This window comes from Macadamia integrifolia, chromosome 10 (genome assembly GCF_013358625.1).
Source record: "Macadamia integrifolia cultivar HAES 741 chromosome 10, SCU_Mint_v3, whole genome shotgun sequence".
Lineage (NCBI taxonomy): Eukaryota > Viridiplantae > Streptophyta > Magnoliopsida > Proteales > Proteaceae > Macadamia > Macadamia integrifolia.
Genome location: NC_056566.1, coordinates 30,222,435 through 30,238,776, shown reverse-complemented (window position 1 = coordinate 30,238,776; position 16,342 = coordinate 30,222,435). Strand labels below are relative to the sequence as shown.

General features: G+C 40.7%; 3 protein-coding genes across 4 annotated transcripts; 1 reads left to right on the top strand and 2 right to left on the bottom strand.

Annotated features, from left to right (window-relative positions):
- On the top strand, positions 1–3,142 carry LOC122091686 (probable receptor-like protein kinase At5g24010). Of its 2 annotated transcripts, XM_042661746.1 has the most exons (2): positions 364–532; positions 634–3,142. In XM_042661746.1, the coding sequence occupies exons 1-2, from the start codon at positions 498–500 to the stop codon at positions 2,723–2,725; spliced, it is 2,127 nt and encodes a 708-aa protein (XP_042517680.1). In that variant the 5' UTR covers positions 364–497; the 3' UTR covers positions 2,726–3,142. The 2 variants fall into 2 exon arrangements, with proteins under 2 accessions (XP_042517679.1, XP_042517680.1); XM_042661745.1 differs by having other exon boundaries at positions 1–3,142.
- Positions 3,143–6,784: 3,642 nt separating this feature from the next.
- Positions 6,785–8,833, bottom strand: LOC122092077 (probable receptor-like protein kinase At5g24010). The gene has a single exon (XM_042662389.1). The coding sequence runs from the start codon at positions 8,565–8,567 to the stop codon at positions 7,140–7,142; it is 1,428 nt and encodes a 475-aa protein (XP_042518323.1). The 5' UTR covers positions 8,568–8,833; the 3' UTR covers positions 6,785–7,139.
- A 2,736-nt stretch (positions 8,834–11,569) lies between these two features.
- Positions 11,570–16,342, bottom strand: LOC122091618. Its single transcript, XM_042661634.1, has 3 exons — positions 14,945–16,342; positions 13,635–14,177; positions 11,570–11,835 (listed from the first exon to the last, which is right to left on the bottom strand). Exons 1-3 carry the CDS (start codon positions 15,866–15,868, stop codon positions 11,731–11,733), a joined length of 1,572 nt encoding a protein of 523 aa, XP_042517568.1. The 5' UTR covers positions 15,869–16,342; the 3' UTR covers positions 11,570–11,730.

Genomic DNA, 16,342 nt, shown 5'->3' with positions numbered 1-16,342 from the left:
AAAAAATAAAATAAAATAAAAATAAAATAAAAGGAAATCTATACTTTCTCACTGACAAAAGAAAGAAGTCAATCTCTGTACGACTTTTACTAGCGGTTTTTCCTTCTCCAGTCTTTACATTTCGTCAAGCACCTCCTGAGATGCATTCCACCGCTTCATTTTCTCCTTTTAAGCTACTCAGCAGAAGAAACAGAGGTAATCTCCATTAATGGACAAGGAAAAGCTTCGAATTCTCTCCCTTACTCTTCAATTGGTTCTCCAATTCACATGCCTTCATCTTCCTTCACGGGCTTTTACTCCTCCTGACAATTACCTCATCGACTGCGGTTCCAACGCCAACACCACAATCGACAACCGGGCCTTCGTCGCCGACTCCACTCACCAGGGTTCGATTTTCCACTCTTCTGGTCGAACGGTTGCTCTGACGGACCCAAACCCATCTCCTGGATCATCATCTTTGTACCAAACAGCTAGAGTTTTCACAAGGGATTCCAGCTATGAGTTCGAAATCAAGAAGAAAGGCACCCACCTCGTACGTCTCCATTTCTACCCCTTCTCTTCTCAGGGCTACGATCTTAGGTCAGCTCTTTTCCATGTCTCGATTCCTGGGTCTGACCTTTCGATTGATTTTAGCTTCCACACTTCTTCACCCGTGCTCAAGGAGTACATATTAATGGTGGAAAAGGAAAAGCTCGAAATCTTGTTTGCCCCTGTCGGCGAATCTGGCTTCGCGTTCGTTAACGCAATTGAGGTCTTCTCTGCTCCTCCTGATCTTATCCTTGATGTGGGAGCTCGGTTTGTTGGTGAAGCCGGAATCGAGGATTACAGTGGGTTGCCCTCGCGGATCTTGGAGACTGTTCACAGAATCAATGTCGGTGGTTCCAAAATCACGCCTTTCAACGACACTCTATGGAGGACTTGGCTCCCTGACGAGGAATTTCTGGTCTTGAAATCCGCCGCCAAAGCTGTTTCTCGAAGTCGCCCACCGAATTACCAGAGTGGAGGAGCTAGCAGAGAGATCGCTCCGGATAATGTTTACATGACCGCCCAAGAGATGAATAAGAACATGTCTTCTTCTCTGATGAAATTCAACATTACATGGGCTTTCCCTCTGAGCTCCGGTGGAGGAAGGCACCTGGTTCGGATGCATTTCTGCGATATCGTTAGTGCTACTCTTAATCTGCTCTACTTCGATGTGTACATCAACGACTACTCTGCTTACCAAGATCTCGACCTCTCTGCTCTTACAACTCATTTGCTTGCGGCCCCTTACTACATCGATTTTGTCACAGACGCAGACAATTCTTCAGGGGTTATGCGGGTAAGTGTTGGCCCTTCTGATCTCAGTAGTCCTTCACGAATTAACGCTATCCTGAACGGCGTAGAGATCTTGAAGATGATCGATGGTGGGGGTTCGATTTCCCATAAAGGATCGAAGAACAAACATGTAGCAATTCTGGTGGGTTCAGTGCTTGGAGGCTTTGCTCTTGTATGTGTTTGCATCTTGATGTTCGCTGCCCTAGGATTCAAGCGCAGGAAGAAGAAGAAGAGAAGTGTCTCCTGGTCACCCCTGCCCATGAGCAGAGGTGGAGGGAGTTCCCACCGGAGGGTCTCTGAAGGGACCAACAGTATATCCCGTTCCTGTGGCCTCAGTATGAACCATGGCTTGAAGATTTCTTTTGAAGAGATACAGTTTGCCACGAACAATTTCGACAAGAGTTGGATCATCGGTTCAGGTGGATTTGGTTTGGTCTACAAAGGGGTGCTTAGAGACAACACGAAAGTTGCAGTGAAGCGTGGTGTGCCGGGATCCAGACAGGGGCTCCCTGAATTCCAATCAGAAATCACAGTCTTGTCCAAGATTCGCCATCGACACCTTGTTTCCCTAGTTGGGTACTGCGAAGAACAGTCTGAGATGATACTGGTATATGAGTATATGGAGAGAGGGCCATTGAAAAAACACTTGTATGGTTCAGGATTGCCACCATTGTCATGGAAGCAAAGGCTTGAGATATGCATTGGTTCAGCCAGAGGGCTTCACTATCTTCACACTGGTTCAACTGAGGGAATTATCCATCGAGATGTGAAATCCACTAATATCTTACTTGATGAGAACTATTTGGCCAAGGTTGCAGATTTCGGGCTTTCAAGGTCTGGCCCTTCTCTCGACGAGACTCATGTAAGCACTGGTGTTAAAGGCAGTTTCGGGTATCTGGATCCAGAGTATTTCAGACGGCAGCAGCTCACAGACAAATCAGATGTGTATTCATTTGGAGTTGTTCTTTTGGAAGTGCTCTGTGCCAAACCAGCCATTGATCCTTTGCTTTCGAGGGAGCAGGTGAACTTGGCTGAATGGGCAATGCAATGGCAGAAGAAAGGGCAACTTGACCAGATCATTGATCCCCATCTTGTCGGTAAAATCAATCCTAAGTCTCTCAAGAAAGTTGGAGAGACAGCCGCAAAATGCTTGGAGGATTATGGTGTTGATAGGCCTACAATGGGTGATGTGCTGTGGAACTTGGAACATGCACTACAGCTTCAGCAGACTGCAGTGAACACAGAGCCTCATCAGGATAGCACGGATCATGCATCTGAGCTTCCATTGCCTCCTGCTGTTCAACAGGCAGCGTCTATTAGGGCAAGGGTTGAAGAGAACAGTGATGGGAGTTCTGAGCTAACTACAACTCGAGTATTTTCACAATTGTTGACCAATGAAGGTAGATAGTAGTTTGATCTATTTGATGCGGATAGATGATCAGCCACGGTTTATGCTTTATTCAGACTCAGATAACTATGAACATTCCCCCAATACATGAACGTAATCCATTCATATATTAAGGACCTCTTCATCCTAGTCCTGGGAGTTCTCAGGGACAGGTATGCAAGCCATGTTTCTGTAGTTGCTCCACCTACTATCATCAATCTATAATGGGTATTGAAGGTAGACCCATGTTTATATTTACTTATTCTCCATTAGTTCTTGTACTAGTACGAGGTTGGAGATATCTTTTTGCTTCCTACATAATAGTTCAGAATAACAGAAAGTGCCCAAGCAATAACGAGTGAACTCTGTAACTTTACATTCATGAATACTATTTAGGTTTATCATACATTACCAATGTGGAGTCCTCTCTTACTCGAATGGATTGATTGCACTTGCTAAAAACTGGTACAAAATAGTTGTCATTTCAGTAATATGAATCTACTGCAAACTTATGAATACAGGATATGTCTCTTACATGGTTTGAAGGAGAGTTCTTGTACAACCTGATCTTGTAATGCACTCTTCTAGGTGTTGAAATGTAGGTTCCATGTGTATCTGTCTCAGTATTCTGTAAGATAAAGAATATGGAGATTTCACTTGGTTCTGTGACTTCTGTCTGGATCCTTAGAATTCAGGAAGAGATGCTACTAATGAACTAAATGGTGATGTTGCTTGTTTTATGTCAATGGTGTAAACTTGAACCAGTAAGGGCAGGGGTGAATATGTTGCTTGGGCTTGGCATAGCCTATGAAAGAAAATTTCAGCATCATCCATCGTCCTACTTAGCACTTGGAGGACAATACCAAGCCTCACTCGTGGACAAATCTAATTTCTTTGGATCTTTCCACTTCCAGTCTGTTATTTCCATAGATCCCCTACCTGGGTTTGACTCTACCTAGAGGTGTAGAGTTGATAGAGACTTAGATTTGTTTAGAAGGCAAGCAAAAGAAGAAAAAATTAATAATAATAATAATAATAATAATAATAGAAATAATAATAATAATTAGTTTATGTTTCTTTTTCTCTTGTTAATTCTGACAATAATGATTAGTTTACGTGTCTTTCTCTCTTAATATTTTGTTTTTTTCTTTTCTTTCCTTCCAAACATAGTGTTGGGATTGATGTGGATGGGTGGTATTAGTGGTTTTGAACAGTTGAATAATAATTTATTCAAGCTTTGAAAATGCAATTGAGATATGCTTGTAATCTAAACAATTTGTTTATAGAGTTCAAGGCTATCATGTGTGGTCATATTCATGATGGAAAATGTTATTAAAACTAGATTCTCTATTTAATGGGTTGTTTGGAGAAATATGCATTTTAAATGGCTTAAAGAAAAAGGAAAAATTCAACCTTCATTTCTTTCATTTTCTTTTGGTTATAAACATTTATGTTAATAGAGAATCTATGAGCCTAAGCTCTTACTAATGAAATCAATCAAAAAGGAAGTGAGGAGTCAAAAAGATGACCCGAGTCAGATGACCTGACATAGACTAGAAAATCAAAGTAGTAGGAGTGAAAGTCAACTTGTAAGAGGGAGGGGGGAAAAAACTGAATTAACTAAAACGAATGAAGGTCAACTGGTCCCAGGAGGGCAACCAAATCAAAGTAGATTGCGTGGCTTGGTTTATTTCCTGCTTGATTCCCCTTGCCTCTGTTTCTGTAACACTTCCTCCAAAACCATGTTATTGGTCAATGCCGGACCGGTACAACTGATTCGTATATCGGCAACAATTGATATCAGTGCCTTAACTGTGAACTAAAACCTTGGGTGTGGGTGATAGCAATTGGATATTTGAGTGGTTGAAAAGAGAATCTCCTTGATTTGCAGAGGGGGGGGGGGGTGAAACATTCATCATCCTGATCAAAATAACACATTATTAATATTGAGGATGGAAGATGCAAGTGAAGGTGTGAAAATGAAGGAAACCATATTTTAGTTCCAACTGAATATTTCCTAGAGAACAAGTGCTTCAGATTCAGTGTGGGAATGAAGATCAGTCCATTGCTTGAATGATCGAACTTTTCTTTTTCCTGATCTCAGAGATTGCTTCCTGTTCTTCCTGTCTTCATGCTTCTTCTTCTTCTTCTTCTTATCTCTCTCTGTTGATTCCGCTTCCAAAACTCCCAGAGGTAATAATGCAAAGTGATGCGGAACTGGGCCACAAAACCCTAATTATAATGAAGTTACCGAAGGGGAATGGCAAATTTGTAATAAAACAGAATTTGAATTTATTAATCAGGGGTAGATTTGGAAGTGGGGATTGTATTTATTAATTAGGGTTTAGACTTGGAAGAAAGTTGAAACGAAGGATAACAGCGTATCATCTCCTAATTAAGTGAGTCCTACCTTTCAATTAACAGCAAAGCAACGATGTGGAAAACTAAGTCACAAGTAATGTTTCAAAAATCGATGAATCGGATCAGGAATCGGGTGATTCACCTTGGAAGATTTCTATTTTTTTTTTTTGGGTGGAAACCTTGGAAGATTTCTACCGTTAGGAATTCCGGTAATCCTGTTTCTTCATATATTGAGTTCAATTAAGTTATGCCGAAACAGGATGATTTTGGGATATTTTCGAACAGAATCAATGGAGACCGATCACAGGTTCGGTTCTAAGTTTTTAAATCTTGTTTTAATAAAAAATAACAATAAAAAAATGGTTTTTTTTATTTGTTATTCTTTAACATTTTTTTGTCTACAACTGAGCTTTAATTACTAAACTTGTACTTTCAACTAATTTTTGTAGGCTTAATATCTCCGCGAGGAAAAAGATAAGACAATGACGTTAACAATTGGTCTAGACATTTTGTTACTCTACCTAACTTGATAATTATTTTCTCCATTAATTACTCAAAAAAAATTATAAAATAAATCAAGTTTGAAATGTTTTTAATGGTGAGGGGGATATGGTCACCCCACAACCACATGGACTCAATTATATTGGGTTTGCATGAGAACCATTCAATTTTCACCAAATGCAATGCCGAGCACTAATGTCCCAAGAAAGTAAGAGGATTCCCGTGGCGAAGATCCCTGCCAACTTGGCTACCCCTTTGAGGGTAAGTGATTAAGAGTTCAATCCATGTGAAAATCACACTAAAGAACTTGCATTAAATCCACCATGCGATGATAGTGCATGGTTTGCAACTATGCGCCAATAAAATTTGAAGGGCTTTCTGTCTAGCAGATGCAACGACTATGCGCATTGCCAGTCCTGTGGTTAAGCTCCTTGTCTTGGTGAACTGAGTACCCTTGCAGTCCAGCACCCAAAGAGACAAGGTTGCCACCATCAATGGAACTGCTAAATGTATCAATCCTGATCACCATGAATGCAAACCTAGGTATTGCAAGATGAACAACCTTCAATATTCATTTTAATGCACAATGAGACCAAAATCCTTTGTTTCCCTAGCATGCAGCCATCATGTATAAGCAATGTAAAATAATATGGTGGATGACAGCTTAGGAAGAAAAGATGATGATGGAGAAGAAAGTTCTTTCCATCAAAAACAAAAAAAAATTAATTGGTTCTGTCCATTAATTCATGTCCAATCTACAAAATTTTCAGAACCAAAACAGAGTTAGAAAACAATAACTCTTTTGTTCACGTACAAAACTTGATGTGGGAGAAAAAAGGACCATCGTATTTGGATGTTATTAAATCTGCAGTAAAGTTTCCACCAAAAGAAAAATCTGCAGTAAAGTGCTCATAGTAATATAGCAAGAACACATTTTGGCTTAAAATGGATTTTAGCCCAATCCCTTTTGACTTAAATTGCAGTTTTTCTGAAGTTCAATTTGACAAGGTATAGTTTTTAATTGTATTGACGAATTTCACTTACGCGATTTCCATGTGAACCAATTACAAATTGCAGTTTATAAAATCATATACATGTAACATGGAGATCAACACTCAACAGCTTTCCATGTTTCAAGTTTTGAGTTCTTTTGAACAAATTGTATCCTCAAAGCTTTAAGTTTTCTCCTTTAAATCACCACATTGATAGATAGTAAACTTAACAAATACTGATTTATTCAGAACTGAAAAAAAAAATAAGCAAAAGTCATTATTAATTTCAGATGTACTAAAATCTGACTTTAACATGCAGCATTACACGTTCAAACAAGACCACTCAAGTAATACAAACCACATCAAACCAAAATCCAAACAGAATTTGTAGATTGAACTCTATTAACAAAAGATACTCTACATGCACTTGCAACTCCTTTAGGCTTGAAATACAAATCTGGACAAATGTAACAAACCAAGTCATGGAGAAACTATAGTATCATTGCTACAAATGCCACAAGTAAGATACATAGTTACATACCAAGATTGTTTAGAAGGGTCTAAAAATCACTTGGAAATGGTTAGCTTCTATACATTGAATTTGAATTGCTTTCTGAAGCATCCACAGGCAAAGGTGTCCATGCCAAATAGTCTCTGACCTCAGTCTTCCTCCTGTACACAACACCAGCAATAGCAATCATCAAGCTTATCCCAACGACCGAAGGCATAAAACCACTGGTGTTTCCTCTGGGTGAACTCCGTAAAATAGGACCCAAAGAGACCTCTCCATCCAGACTACCCATAGAATTGTTCAACTTCATGATCTCCACCCCATTCAGAATTGCATCGACTCTAGACGGGTTGCTCAAACTCGAAGGTCCTATGCTTATGCTTAAAGCCTCTGAATTAGCTATGTCAACCATGAAATCCATGTAGTAAGGAGCGGCGAGAATTTGGCCTGTAAGCTCTGAGAGGTCCAAATCCTTGAACGCCAAATACCCATTGATGTAGACATCAAAATAAAGCAGATTAAGGGACATACTGGCAATATCACAGAAATGCATCCGAACAAGGTAGCGATAGCCAGAGGTCACAGGGAAGATCCAGGTAATGTTAAAGTCAGGCATGGAAACACCAGGATTATTCATAACTCGCGCGGTGTTGTAAACGCTGTCAGGAGCAACCTCACGACTTGCCCCTCCTGGGAGGTACTTGATCCGGCCGCTGGTGTAAACAGCCTTAGAAGCGGCATTCAAATGCAAGAAGCCATCATCAGGAATCCAAGTTCTCCACAAGGAATCATTAAAAGGGGTCACCTTGGGACCTCCAACATTGATCCTGTAAACAGTCTCCAGCGCCTGCTTTGTCAGGCCCGCGTAATCGTCAATCCCCTGAGGTTTTATCAACCGAGCAGTGTCGGCGATGAGATCCCCGGGGGCAGAGATAACTTCGATGGCACTGACAAAGGCAAGAGAAGATTCGGTGGAAGGAATGAAGGAAATCACAAGTTTATTACCATCTACCCAGATGAGATATTCCTTCAAAACAGGATTTCCAGCCGCAATCTGACCAGTAAAGTCGCTCAAAAGCAAGATTTGATTGGCGGAGACATGGAAGCGAGCATCGGAGAGATTGAAGCTTGATGAAGACAAAGGACGGAAATGGAGACGTACCAAATGAGTGCCCTTCTGCTTGATCTCGAACTCGTAATTAGCGGGTTTGGTGAAAACCCTAGCCGTGTGGTAAAGAGGGGAAGCACCCAGAGAAGGGCTTTGATCTTCGAGGGAAATGCTTCGCATAGCAAGCAAGAAACCCGATCCGAGCTTGGAGGAGTCGCCAAGAAACTTCCGATTATCAACGTTGACGGTGGCATCTGCGATGGATCCGCAGTCGATGAGATAATTGTCTACCGGAGAGAAAGCGGAAGAAAGAAACGAGAAGAATGATAACTGAAGAAAGGAAAGGAGAAGAAGAAGAAAAAATTTGGACTTCTGTGGGAAATTATCCATCTGAGAAGCTGAAATTCGAGGTTTCGACCACCAAAAAAAAAAAAAAAAAACGTTTCAGCGAGGGAGGTGATGATTTTTTAGAAGAGATTCTCCTGCATCCTTTTCGGCTCTTCTGTCTTCCTCCTCCCCTAGTTTTGAGGTCAGAAATCTGTTTGGGTGGAATTTGATAAGTATCATACTGGATTTTGCGCGTTCACCCAGCTGTAATAGCCTGGTAATGGAAAGAGGAATTCGCAGAAACTTCCTCCATGAAATTGATGATTCATGAAGGATCTTGGTGAATGGTGGTGATAGGACCAAGTCCAGCCAAACTGGACCGTTGGACTCAAGATGGGCTTAAGCATAAGCCCAGGTTTTAAAACCATTGTTCAGGTATTAGGCCCTAATCTTGGACCAAGCCCACTCTGTGGAATTTGAGTATAAGGGTGTCAATTGGTTTGGTTTCAATTTTTTTCGTTTTGTTACAGTTCAAGATACAATATGTATAAATCGAAACAGAAACAAAATTGAATAATTTTTATAATTTCAAACCGATTCAATTTTGTTTTATTTGGTTACAATAATTTGGCTCACTTCTTCAGTTCGTACTAACCTATCAAAGATGGAGGTGGAAGTGACGAAGTGACGAAGTGAAATTTGAAATCTTAGAACTCCTCTTGATATAATATTTTAGAATTTAGTATGGCTTGGATTTGGTTTATTCAGTTACACTCATTCGTTTTCGTTTGGTTTAGTTCAAACAAGGAATTTTTAGCCTAAAACTAAAGATCAACCCCTTGAAGATCTCAAGTCTAAAAATTGTGATTAAAGAGAATGAACTATACAATCATACTTCGAAATCAATATAGACTTATTGAATATAAGATTGCTTTCAACATGATTTTTTTGGAATGCAATGTTGACCTGAATGCATTCTAAAGCTGCATTTAGTTTGCATTCTTGGTCAATAATGCATTACTAGAAAGAAAATGAACACAGCCTTAATTTTAAGAAACTCCACTATACCATTTCAAAGGCTTTCAAAATTCAAATTAAAGTTGTATTCATTTTGTTTAATCACGATTTAGAGTTTGGATCTTCAAGTTGTGATGTTGCCAAGACCCACAAAATTTTGGAAAAGATCTTCTCCAATGCCAACCATTTACCTTCCACCCATCCAACTGTTGAGACGACTTGGACATAAATAGTGGGATGCCCAAGTCATTGGAGAGGAGCAATCTTGAGGTTGAGTAGATGAGATGACAAAGTACATTAAATAAATAGTTGGTCCATATGTTTAAGATCATGGATGGAAGACTAAGGCTGCATTTAGTATGATTATTGGAATACATTATTGATCTAGAATGCATCACAGGAATGTATATCTAACTCAACCTAAGAAAACATATCACATGCCACTTGATATTGGAACTGGGTACTAGTGAGTCTACTATTATGGGGTTTTTTTTTTTTTTTTTTTTAATGGTAGAAATAGATTCATTCACAAGTGACCAGGTCAAGTATCTAAATTACATAAATTAGACATCCAAGAAATGGAAAGTTGCCGAGGTTTCTTACACGCAATGAACATGGTTTTTCGAGCCAATGAGTCAACTTCCTTGTTAATCTCCCTAGAAGTGGAAAGTTGCCAAGGTGTCCTACACGCAATGAACATGGTTTTTCGAACCAATGAGTCAACTTCCTTGTCAATCTCCCTTAGTAATTAAAAGGAACTGAAAGAAGAAAGATTGAGAGTCTGCTATAATGCTTGAGTGGTTTACAAGCTATGGACGTTTAATCACTGCTTGACAATATTGCTTATCAAAAACAGAGAGAAGAGTACAACGTTTGTCAGAAAAAAATGGAAGATTCATTTGCTCAAGAGTTGATATTATTTCATACAATGCCTCATATGAAAACGATGTTTTTTTTCTTTTTTTTTTTCTTCCCCTTAAAATGTAAACTTTCTCATATCTTTCTCCCTTAGTAATTCAACCCTAATTCAACCCATTTGCAGCATAGATGAAAAAAGTAATAGTCTATTGTGTTTTGTATATATTTTTTGTTAATAAAACGCATTGCAAAATATCAATATCAAACGCAACCTTAATTTAAAAAGATCCGTTATATAATTCAAATAATTTTAATGTATAGTTGTATAATTAATTTTCTTCAGCCACATTTATATTAGAGACAGAAGTCTTCATGGATAGAGCACCTAGGAGCCTCAAAATGTCAAGTTAAGAATATGAGATGACAAATATATGATAAATAAATAATAATCCAACATTTAGGATCATAGATGAAAAACTAAGGCCACATTTGGTATGATGTCTTAGCATGCATGCATTATCCACCTAGAATAATGAATTTAAAAAATGCATACTAAATGCAGCAAATCTTCCCTTTTATCATGTGAGATTTAAGGTCATGGTAATTCATATGGCTACAGCACTTCACCGGAGCACCGTGAACCATAATAAGAAACCATGCAAGGCACGAAAGATTCTGGACAGACCATGAAAAGGAGCAGAGCACATGAGAGAGAGAGAGAGAGAGAACACAGATCAGAGGTTGACCACCTAGATCTCAGGTAAGAAGGGCTGCAGAATATGATGTTTTGAAGATGAATAGAAAGGGGTGGTGGCCCCCTTCTGCTTCGTTTTCTTTTGCTTCTCCCTTCCACATTTGCAACTCGAAGAATTAAACCACGAAGAAGATACAAAACTTAAAAAAGAATCCAAACAAACCAATGGTTCAACTTGGTCCTGTAACTGTCCACATGACCAGATTCTAGATCTTTCCAAACCTCTCTAGACACCCTTCCTTTCCCAGGGGGTGCGGATTAATTTAAAAACACAGTGAGTCCTCTCTTTTAAGTTTCAATAATCGTGTTTAACAGTCAAAATATTGTTTAATAATCCATCAAATAAACAATGAAAATTATGAAATATAAAAAAATAAAATAAAAAACGTTTCTCTACAAAAAAGACCTTTTTTTTTTTAAACAATGGAGATGCTGATTAATAAATAAATCATACTGAGATTCCTGAAAGATTGAAGAATAATAATAAAATTACAGGAAAGAGAAAAATAAAAGAAAGAACCCCAACCCCACCTGCTGTTTCTTTTACACAATTGTTAGATCTCCCCCCTCCGTGTTTTTGTTCACACTTAAGCTTCTTTACATTTGACTAATCTCATCAGTCTTACATACCCCCACATGAATCGAAATTCTCCCTCTGCTACTCTCCGAAGCCAATATCCTGCAACAGTTTCTTCTCGGAGACTGCCCCCATCACAACACAAACACAAAACACAAACACACAATCAGACAAGTTTTAGACTTTTACTGATCCACATCACATCACCCCAAACCCATTAATCTAACCAAACTACTAAATAAATAACCACACCAAACTCTATTGAGAGTCTTCACTGAGATATCATTCCTTTCACAATCCACACTATGGGGACAAGAATGCTTCCTCTACCAATGAGATGATGCCTACACATTGTCAAAGAAAGAAATATCACATGGTGGAGCATGAGCACCATTTCAGCGCTCAGTCCACACCGGTCCAGATCTCACTCCCCCGCTCCATCCCAAGTGTGAAAGGCCCCATTTTCCCCAGTCCCAACCCAGACTCTCACTGGAGGCACGTCGGAGTTGGACCTGGAGGGGACCCACCCACGACCCACCAACCCGGAGCATAATGACCATATTCAACTTCAATTGAAAATTTTACTACCTAACACTCTTTTTACTCTACTACACAGTTACTAAGCTACTTAGTCTATAGGTAGATGACAAATCAGATGACTTTATAGGACTTGTGGAAGTGAGTGCATCATCCACCACCCACAATCCACTCACCCCCACCTACACCAACTCAAAGTGAATTTGTAACTTAATTACACCACATTTCTGCCCAAAAAACATTTAATTGCACACATCATATAAAAGAGAATGGTATAAATGACTAGGATCTCACTTTAGCCTCTTAAACCATCCACAGACCATGTGGATCACTTGGGGTCTCAACCGATCATGCCTAAATGGTCTCACAAATTTAACGTCTGCATCGTTATCAATCGTTTAGATAATTAGACCTCGTAACCTATGGCATGAACACGTTTCTATTCAATCGAATCAGGCCATAATTGGGCTCATGATAATAAGGATCTAAACAAGCTAATTGACTTCTTCACCTACAATTGAGTTATAAACGGATCTTAAATAGGACATAAACATGCTAATCAGGTTATAAACAATCGATCTCAGCTGGGCACCCATCAGGCTACATCCAAACACCAACACTGATTCTTTCTATGATTGGGCTACGCCTGACAATGGGGCGTTTACTACTCAGATAGTCAGGTTTCATGCTTTAGCCAACAATGGGCCCACCTATGCAATGGTGTCAAAAAGTTGGCTTGCACTGGTAGGCTCAATCTAAACCAAACAATTGAAACTCAAGACCGGCCCAACCGATTACAAAAGATGTCGGGCTCAAGCATTGACTACTGATAACCAAGCAGTACCAATAAAAAGTAGTGTCTAACAATTGCCCGATCGGACAGACCAAATATTGTAAGTGATCAAGAATCGCCTGCTTATAACCCAATTGGCTTGTTTAAGCCTATTTAGCCCGATTATATCCGTTTAACGACCATTTACTCAATCAGCCCATTTAAATCTTGATTATATCCCTGTTATCCCAATTACCTTGCACTCGACTATGGACCAAAATTGACCGACCAAATAGAAACGTGTCCATGCCCTAGCCTACAAGGCCCGATTACCTAAACAAGCGAAAACGATGCAGAACCTTAAATTGGTGAAGACCAATTAAGCCCAACTAAAACTGACCAAGCCCTACCAATTGACACCCTTAGATCAATGCACGTGGCAACTGAGATAGTCAAAGTAGCACCAAAGTCCAAACCCATGAATGACCCTCGAAAAGGGTAGACCATTTGTAGTCCTTACCATCAAAGATCAACTACTTACTATTTTTGTTACTACTTTAGTTACTACTATTCCTGTAACAATTATAATAAGGCAAAAAGAAAACATTTAATTACCTTATCCCAGAGATGCGGGTCGGGTCTCTTATAAACCACAATTCTGTCAACGACAGAAGGATCAGCCATCTTCCACTTGCAGGCTGGGTGAGGGACCCGATGCCGCACATACTCCGTCACCGTCCGCTGCGTGTCGTGATCAAACCTAGACTTGTTGAGGTAGAAGACGAAGGGCTTCTGGCATGGGTTGCGGCTAACGGGTCGGGTATTGAAGGCGTAAGCAGTGTAGTCAGCCCTTCGGTACCAGTTAAGAAATGTCCTAGACGGCATCTCCATCTCCCGGGGCGAGAAAACTCCCCTGAATATCTGGACAGCGAAACCCCACGACACCGACACCGTCCACGTCTTCTCTTTGTCGTAGCATATCGACTGTTGCATCAGCCCAGCCGAATCCAGCTTCATGGGCTCCATCAGCCGCTGCAACGCCCCCACTCGTGTCACGTTCGGGAATATGGGTTCCACCACATCCAGATGGTGCACCGACACCAGCGGCGCCACCGGATGAGCTGCCAACAACCCGAACAGGTTCCCATACACGTCGTACTGCACATATCAACTTCATCAATCAATCTCCACCATTCACGCAACAAACACAAAAGGGTAGAATAACAGCTTTAACAAATTGACTATCTATGGAAAATAGTGGGTCCCTCTTCCCAAGACCCGACCCGACCCGATTTGGCACGTGTACCCGTAACAAGTAAGTCAGTTTCCTCCAGTTGTAAAGCGTGACGGTGACCCGAAAGTGGAAAATTCAAGCACAATGGACAGTGGGCGGTGGGCCCAGTGTAGAACGTGATCTGTGAACAGCTTCATAATTCATTGGGCATGGGACAATTAAGGGCCCAGTGAGGCCCACCCACACTGTCGGAGTGTGAGCAAAAAGCAAGCCTCTCACATAGACCTCAGATACGGTCCATGAGAATTAGGACCATCTATCATCGGCATCGATTCATCAAACCACTCAAGAGAGGATCCGGTTAATGATGATGATGACTTGAGTAGTTTGATTAAATCTTGTAATTAATGTAGCGTAAGGGTAGGATTAGTTTATACTAAATATAAATAAGATAAACTTAAATCATATCGCCCGAAACATGGCGATATTTGTGGAGGAACACATCAACAGTGACGGTACATAGAGAAGAGCGACTCTCCGGCTTCACCGGCAGAGCTGCCGGAGAAGAAACAGAACCCAAACAGATAAGCATCCCTAAAGAACCCTAAAAATTTTCGGGAAGAGGAACGGAAGAATCTAAGACAAAACTTGTTTTTTTTTCCCCCTTCTAAAAGGTGGAAGAGGCACAAACCTGATGGAATCCAAGCTCCTTGGTCAGGGGAACGCCGAGCTCGGCCATGCAAGCTTGCATCCGGTCATCGGAACCATATAATCCTGGGTACCTTTGGATACATTTGTCTTGCATTCTCTCCAGAGCCTTCGCTAATGGATAACTAATGGCAAACCCTCCACCGCCGTAAGCCATGCCGTACGAGAAGTAAATATTCTGCAGATGGCTTTCTGATAAGCTTCCAATGTAATAAAATTGAGTGTGGTCGTATTTTGATAAAACCCTAACCAGGTTCTCCGGGATGAACACTGTGTCATCATCTCCCATCACGAACCACTTCACGTCCTTCATTCCCAATCTCACCGTCTCCGACACGATCCGCGAGATCCTAATCGCAGAGCGGTGTCCCTGTCGATTTTTGTAAGCAAACTGCGACGTGTCACCGGAGATCTTCAAAGGTGGGAGAGCTTCGTCCCGCTGGGTCTTTACAGATTTATCCAACCACACAATCCCCCTCATTTCGTCGGGTCTCCACCAGAGCTTGATGTAGTTCTTCCTCTGTTCCCACAGCCTCGCCGAAGCTGCAATGCCAAAGACAATGTCCTGGAGCCCTATTTTTTGGGAGATTTTGGGGTTTTCGATCTGGCGTATGTATTGAAGCGTCCTATTCTGAATCGCCTCTGCAGAGGAAACTCTAATGTTGGACACTCGAGATGAAGTGGACCGAAGGTGGAGAGGACCCAAAGAATCTTCATTACAGTTGCATGAAGTAGAGACGAGTTTTAAGGTGTAAACGATGTAGGTAAGAGAGATGAAAACGATAAGCCAGACCATGAGCTTCGAGAGATATCGAGATGGACTGGAGGAAACGCCAATGGGGTTACCAGAGTTGCTCCTCATCTGATCCCAGACTAGCTTCTCTGAATCCTTAGGTGTTCCTTTCATGGTCTTAGGGTTTGTGGGGTTTTCAAAAAAGGATTCAAAGCAAAATAAAAAATAAAAACTAAAAAAACAAAAGCTTCCCTTACAGAAGAAAACAATCAAGACAGCCGATTGTCGAACATTGCTTTGAGCAATCGGTTCCGCTACTCACAGCAAAACTCCATACTCAGATCTGTGTCACTCCTCAGTGAAACTATTTCAAAGAAATCGAAAGAGTGGAGGAGAAGAAGGACACGAAATCCTGGAGAATAGGAGAGAATGTGAAAAGCCCAGAAGGGTTTCAGAGAAGAGAGAGGCGGACATGCACTGCGGCAAAGTTGCGCATCCTCCCTGTCTCAGGTCGCCCTTCCCTTTGTGCTTAATGGCTAACGCAGAAGCTTTTGAGAATATATTAGAGCCTTGAAAAGCACAAGCCATGAAAGATGTATCAATTTGATGTCTTCAAGGAATGTAAAAATTTTGCTATTGACCATTTCG

Coding starts and splice junctions, on each gene's coding strand:
- LOC122091686 (XM_042661745.1), top strand. CDS start 209: ATGGACAAGGAAAAGCTTCGAATTCTCTCCCTTACTCTTCAATTGGTT.
- LOC122092077 (XM_042662389.1), bottom strand. CDS start 8,567: ATGGATAATTTCCCACAGAAGTCCAAATTTTTTCTTCTTCTTCTCCTT.
- LOC122091618 (XM_042661634.1), bottom strand. CDS start 15,868: ATGAAAGGAACACCTAAGGATTCAGAGAAGCTAGTCTGGGATCAGATG. Junction 14,178..14,944: donor AGGAGCTTGGATTCCATCAG/GTTTGTGCCTCT, acceptor TGATATGTGCAG/TACGACGTGTATGGGAACCT. Junction 11,836..13,634: donor ACCCGCATCTCTGGGATAAG/GTAATTAAATGT, acceptor TGATGGGGGCAG/TCTCCGAGAAGAAACTGTTG.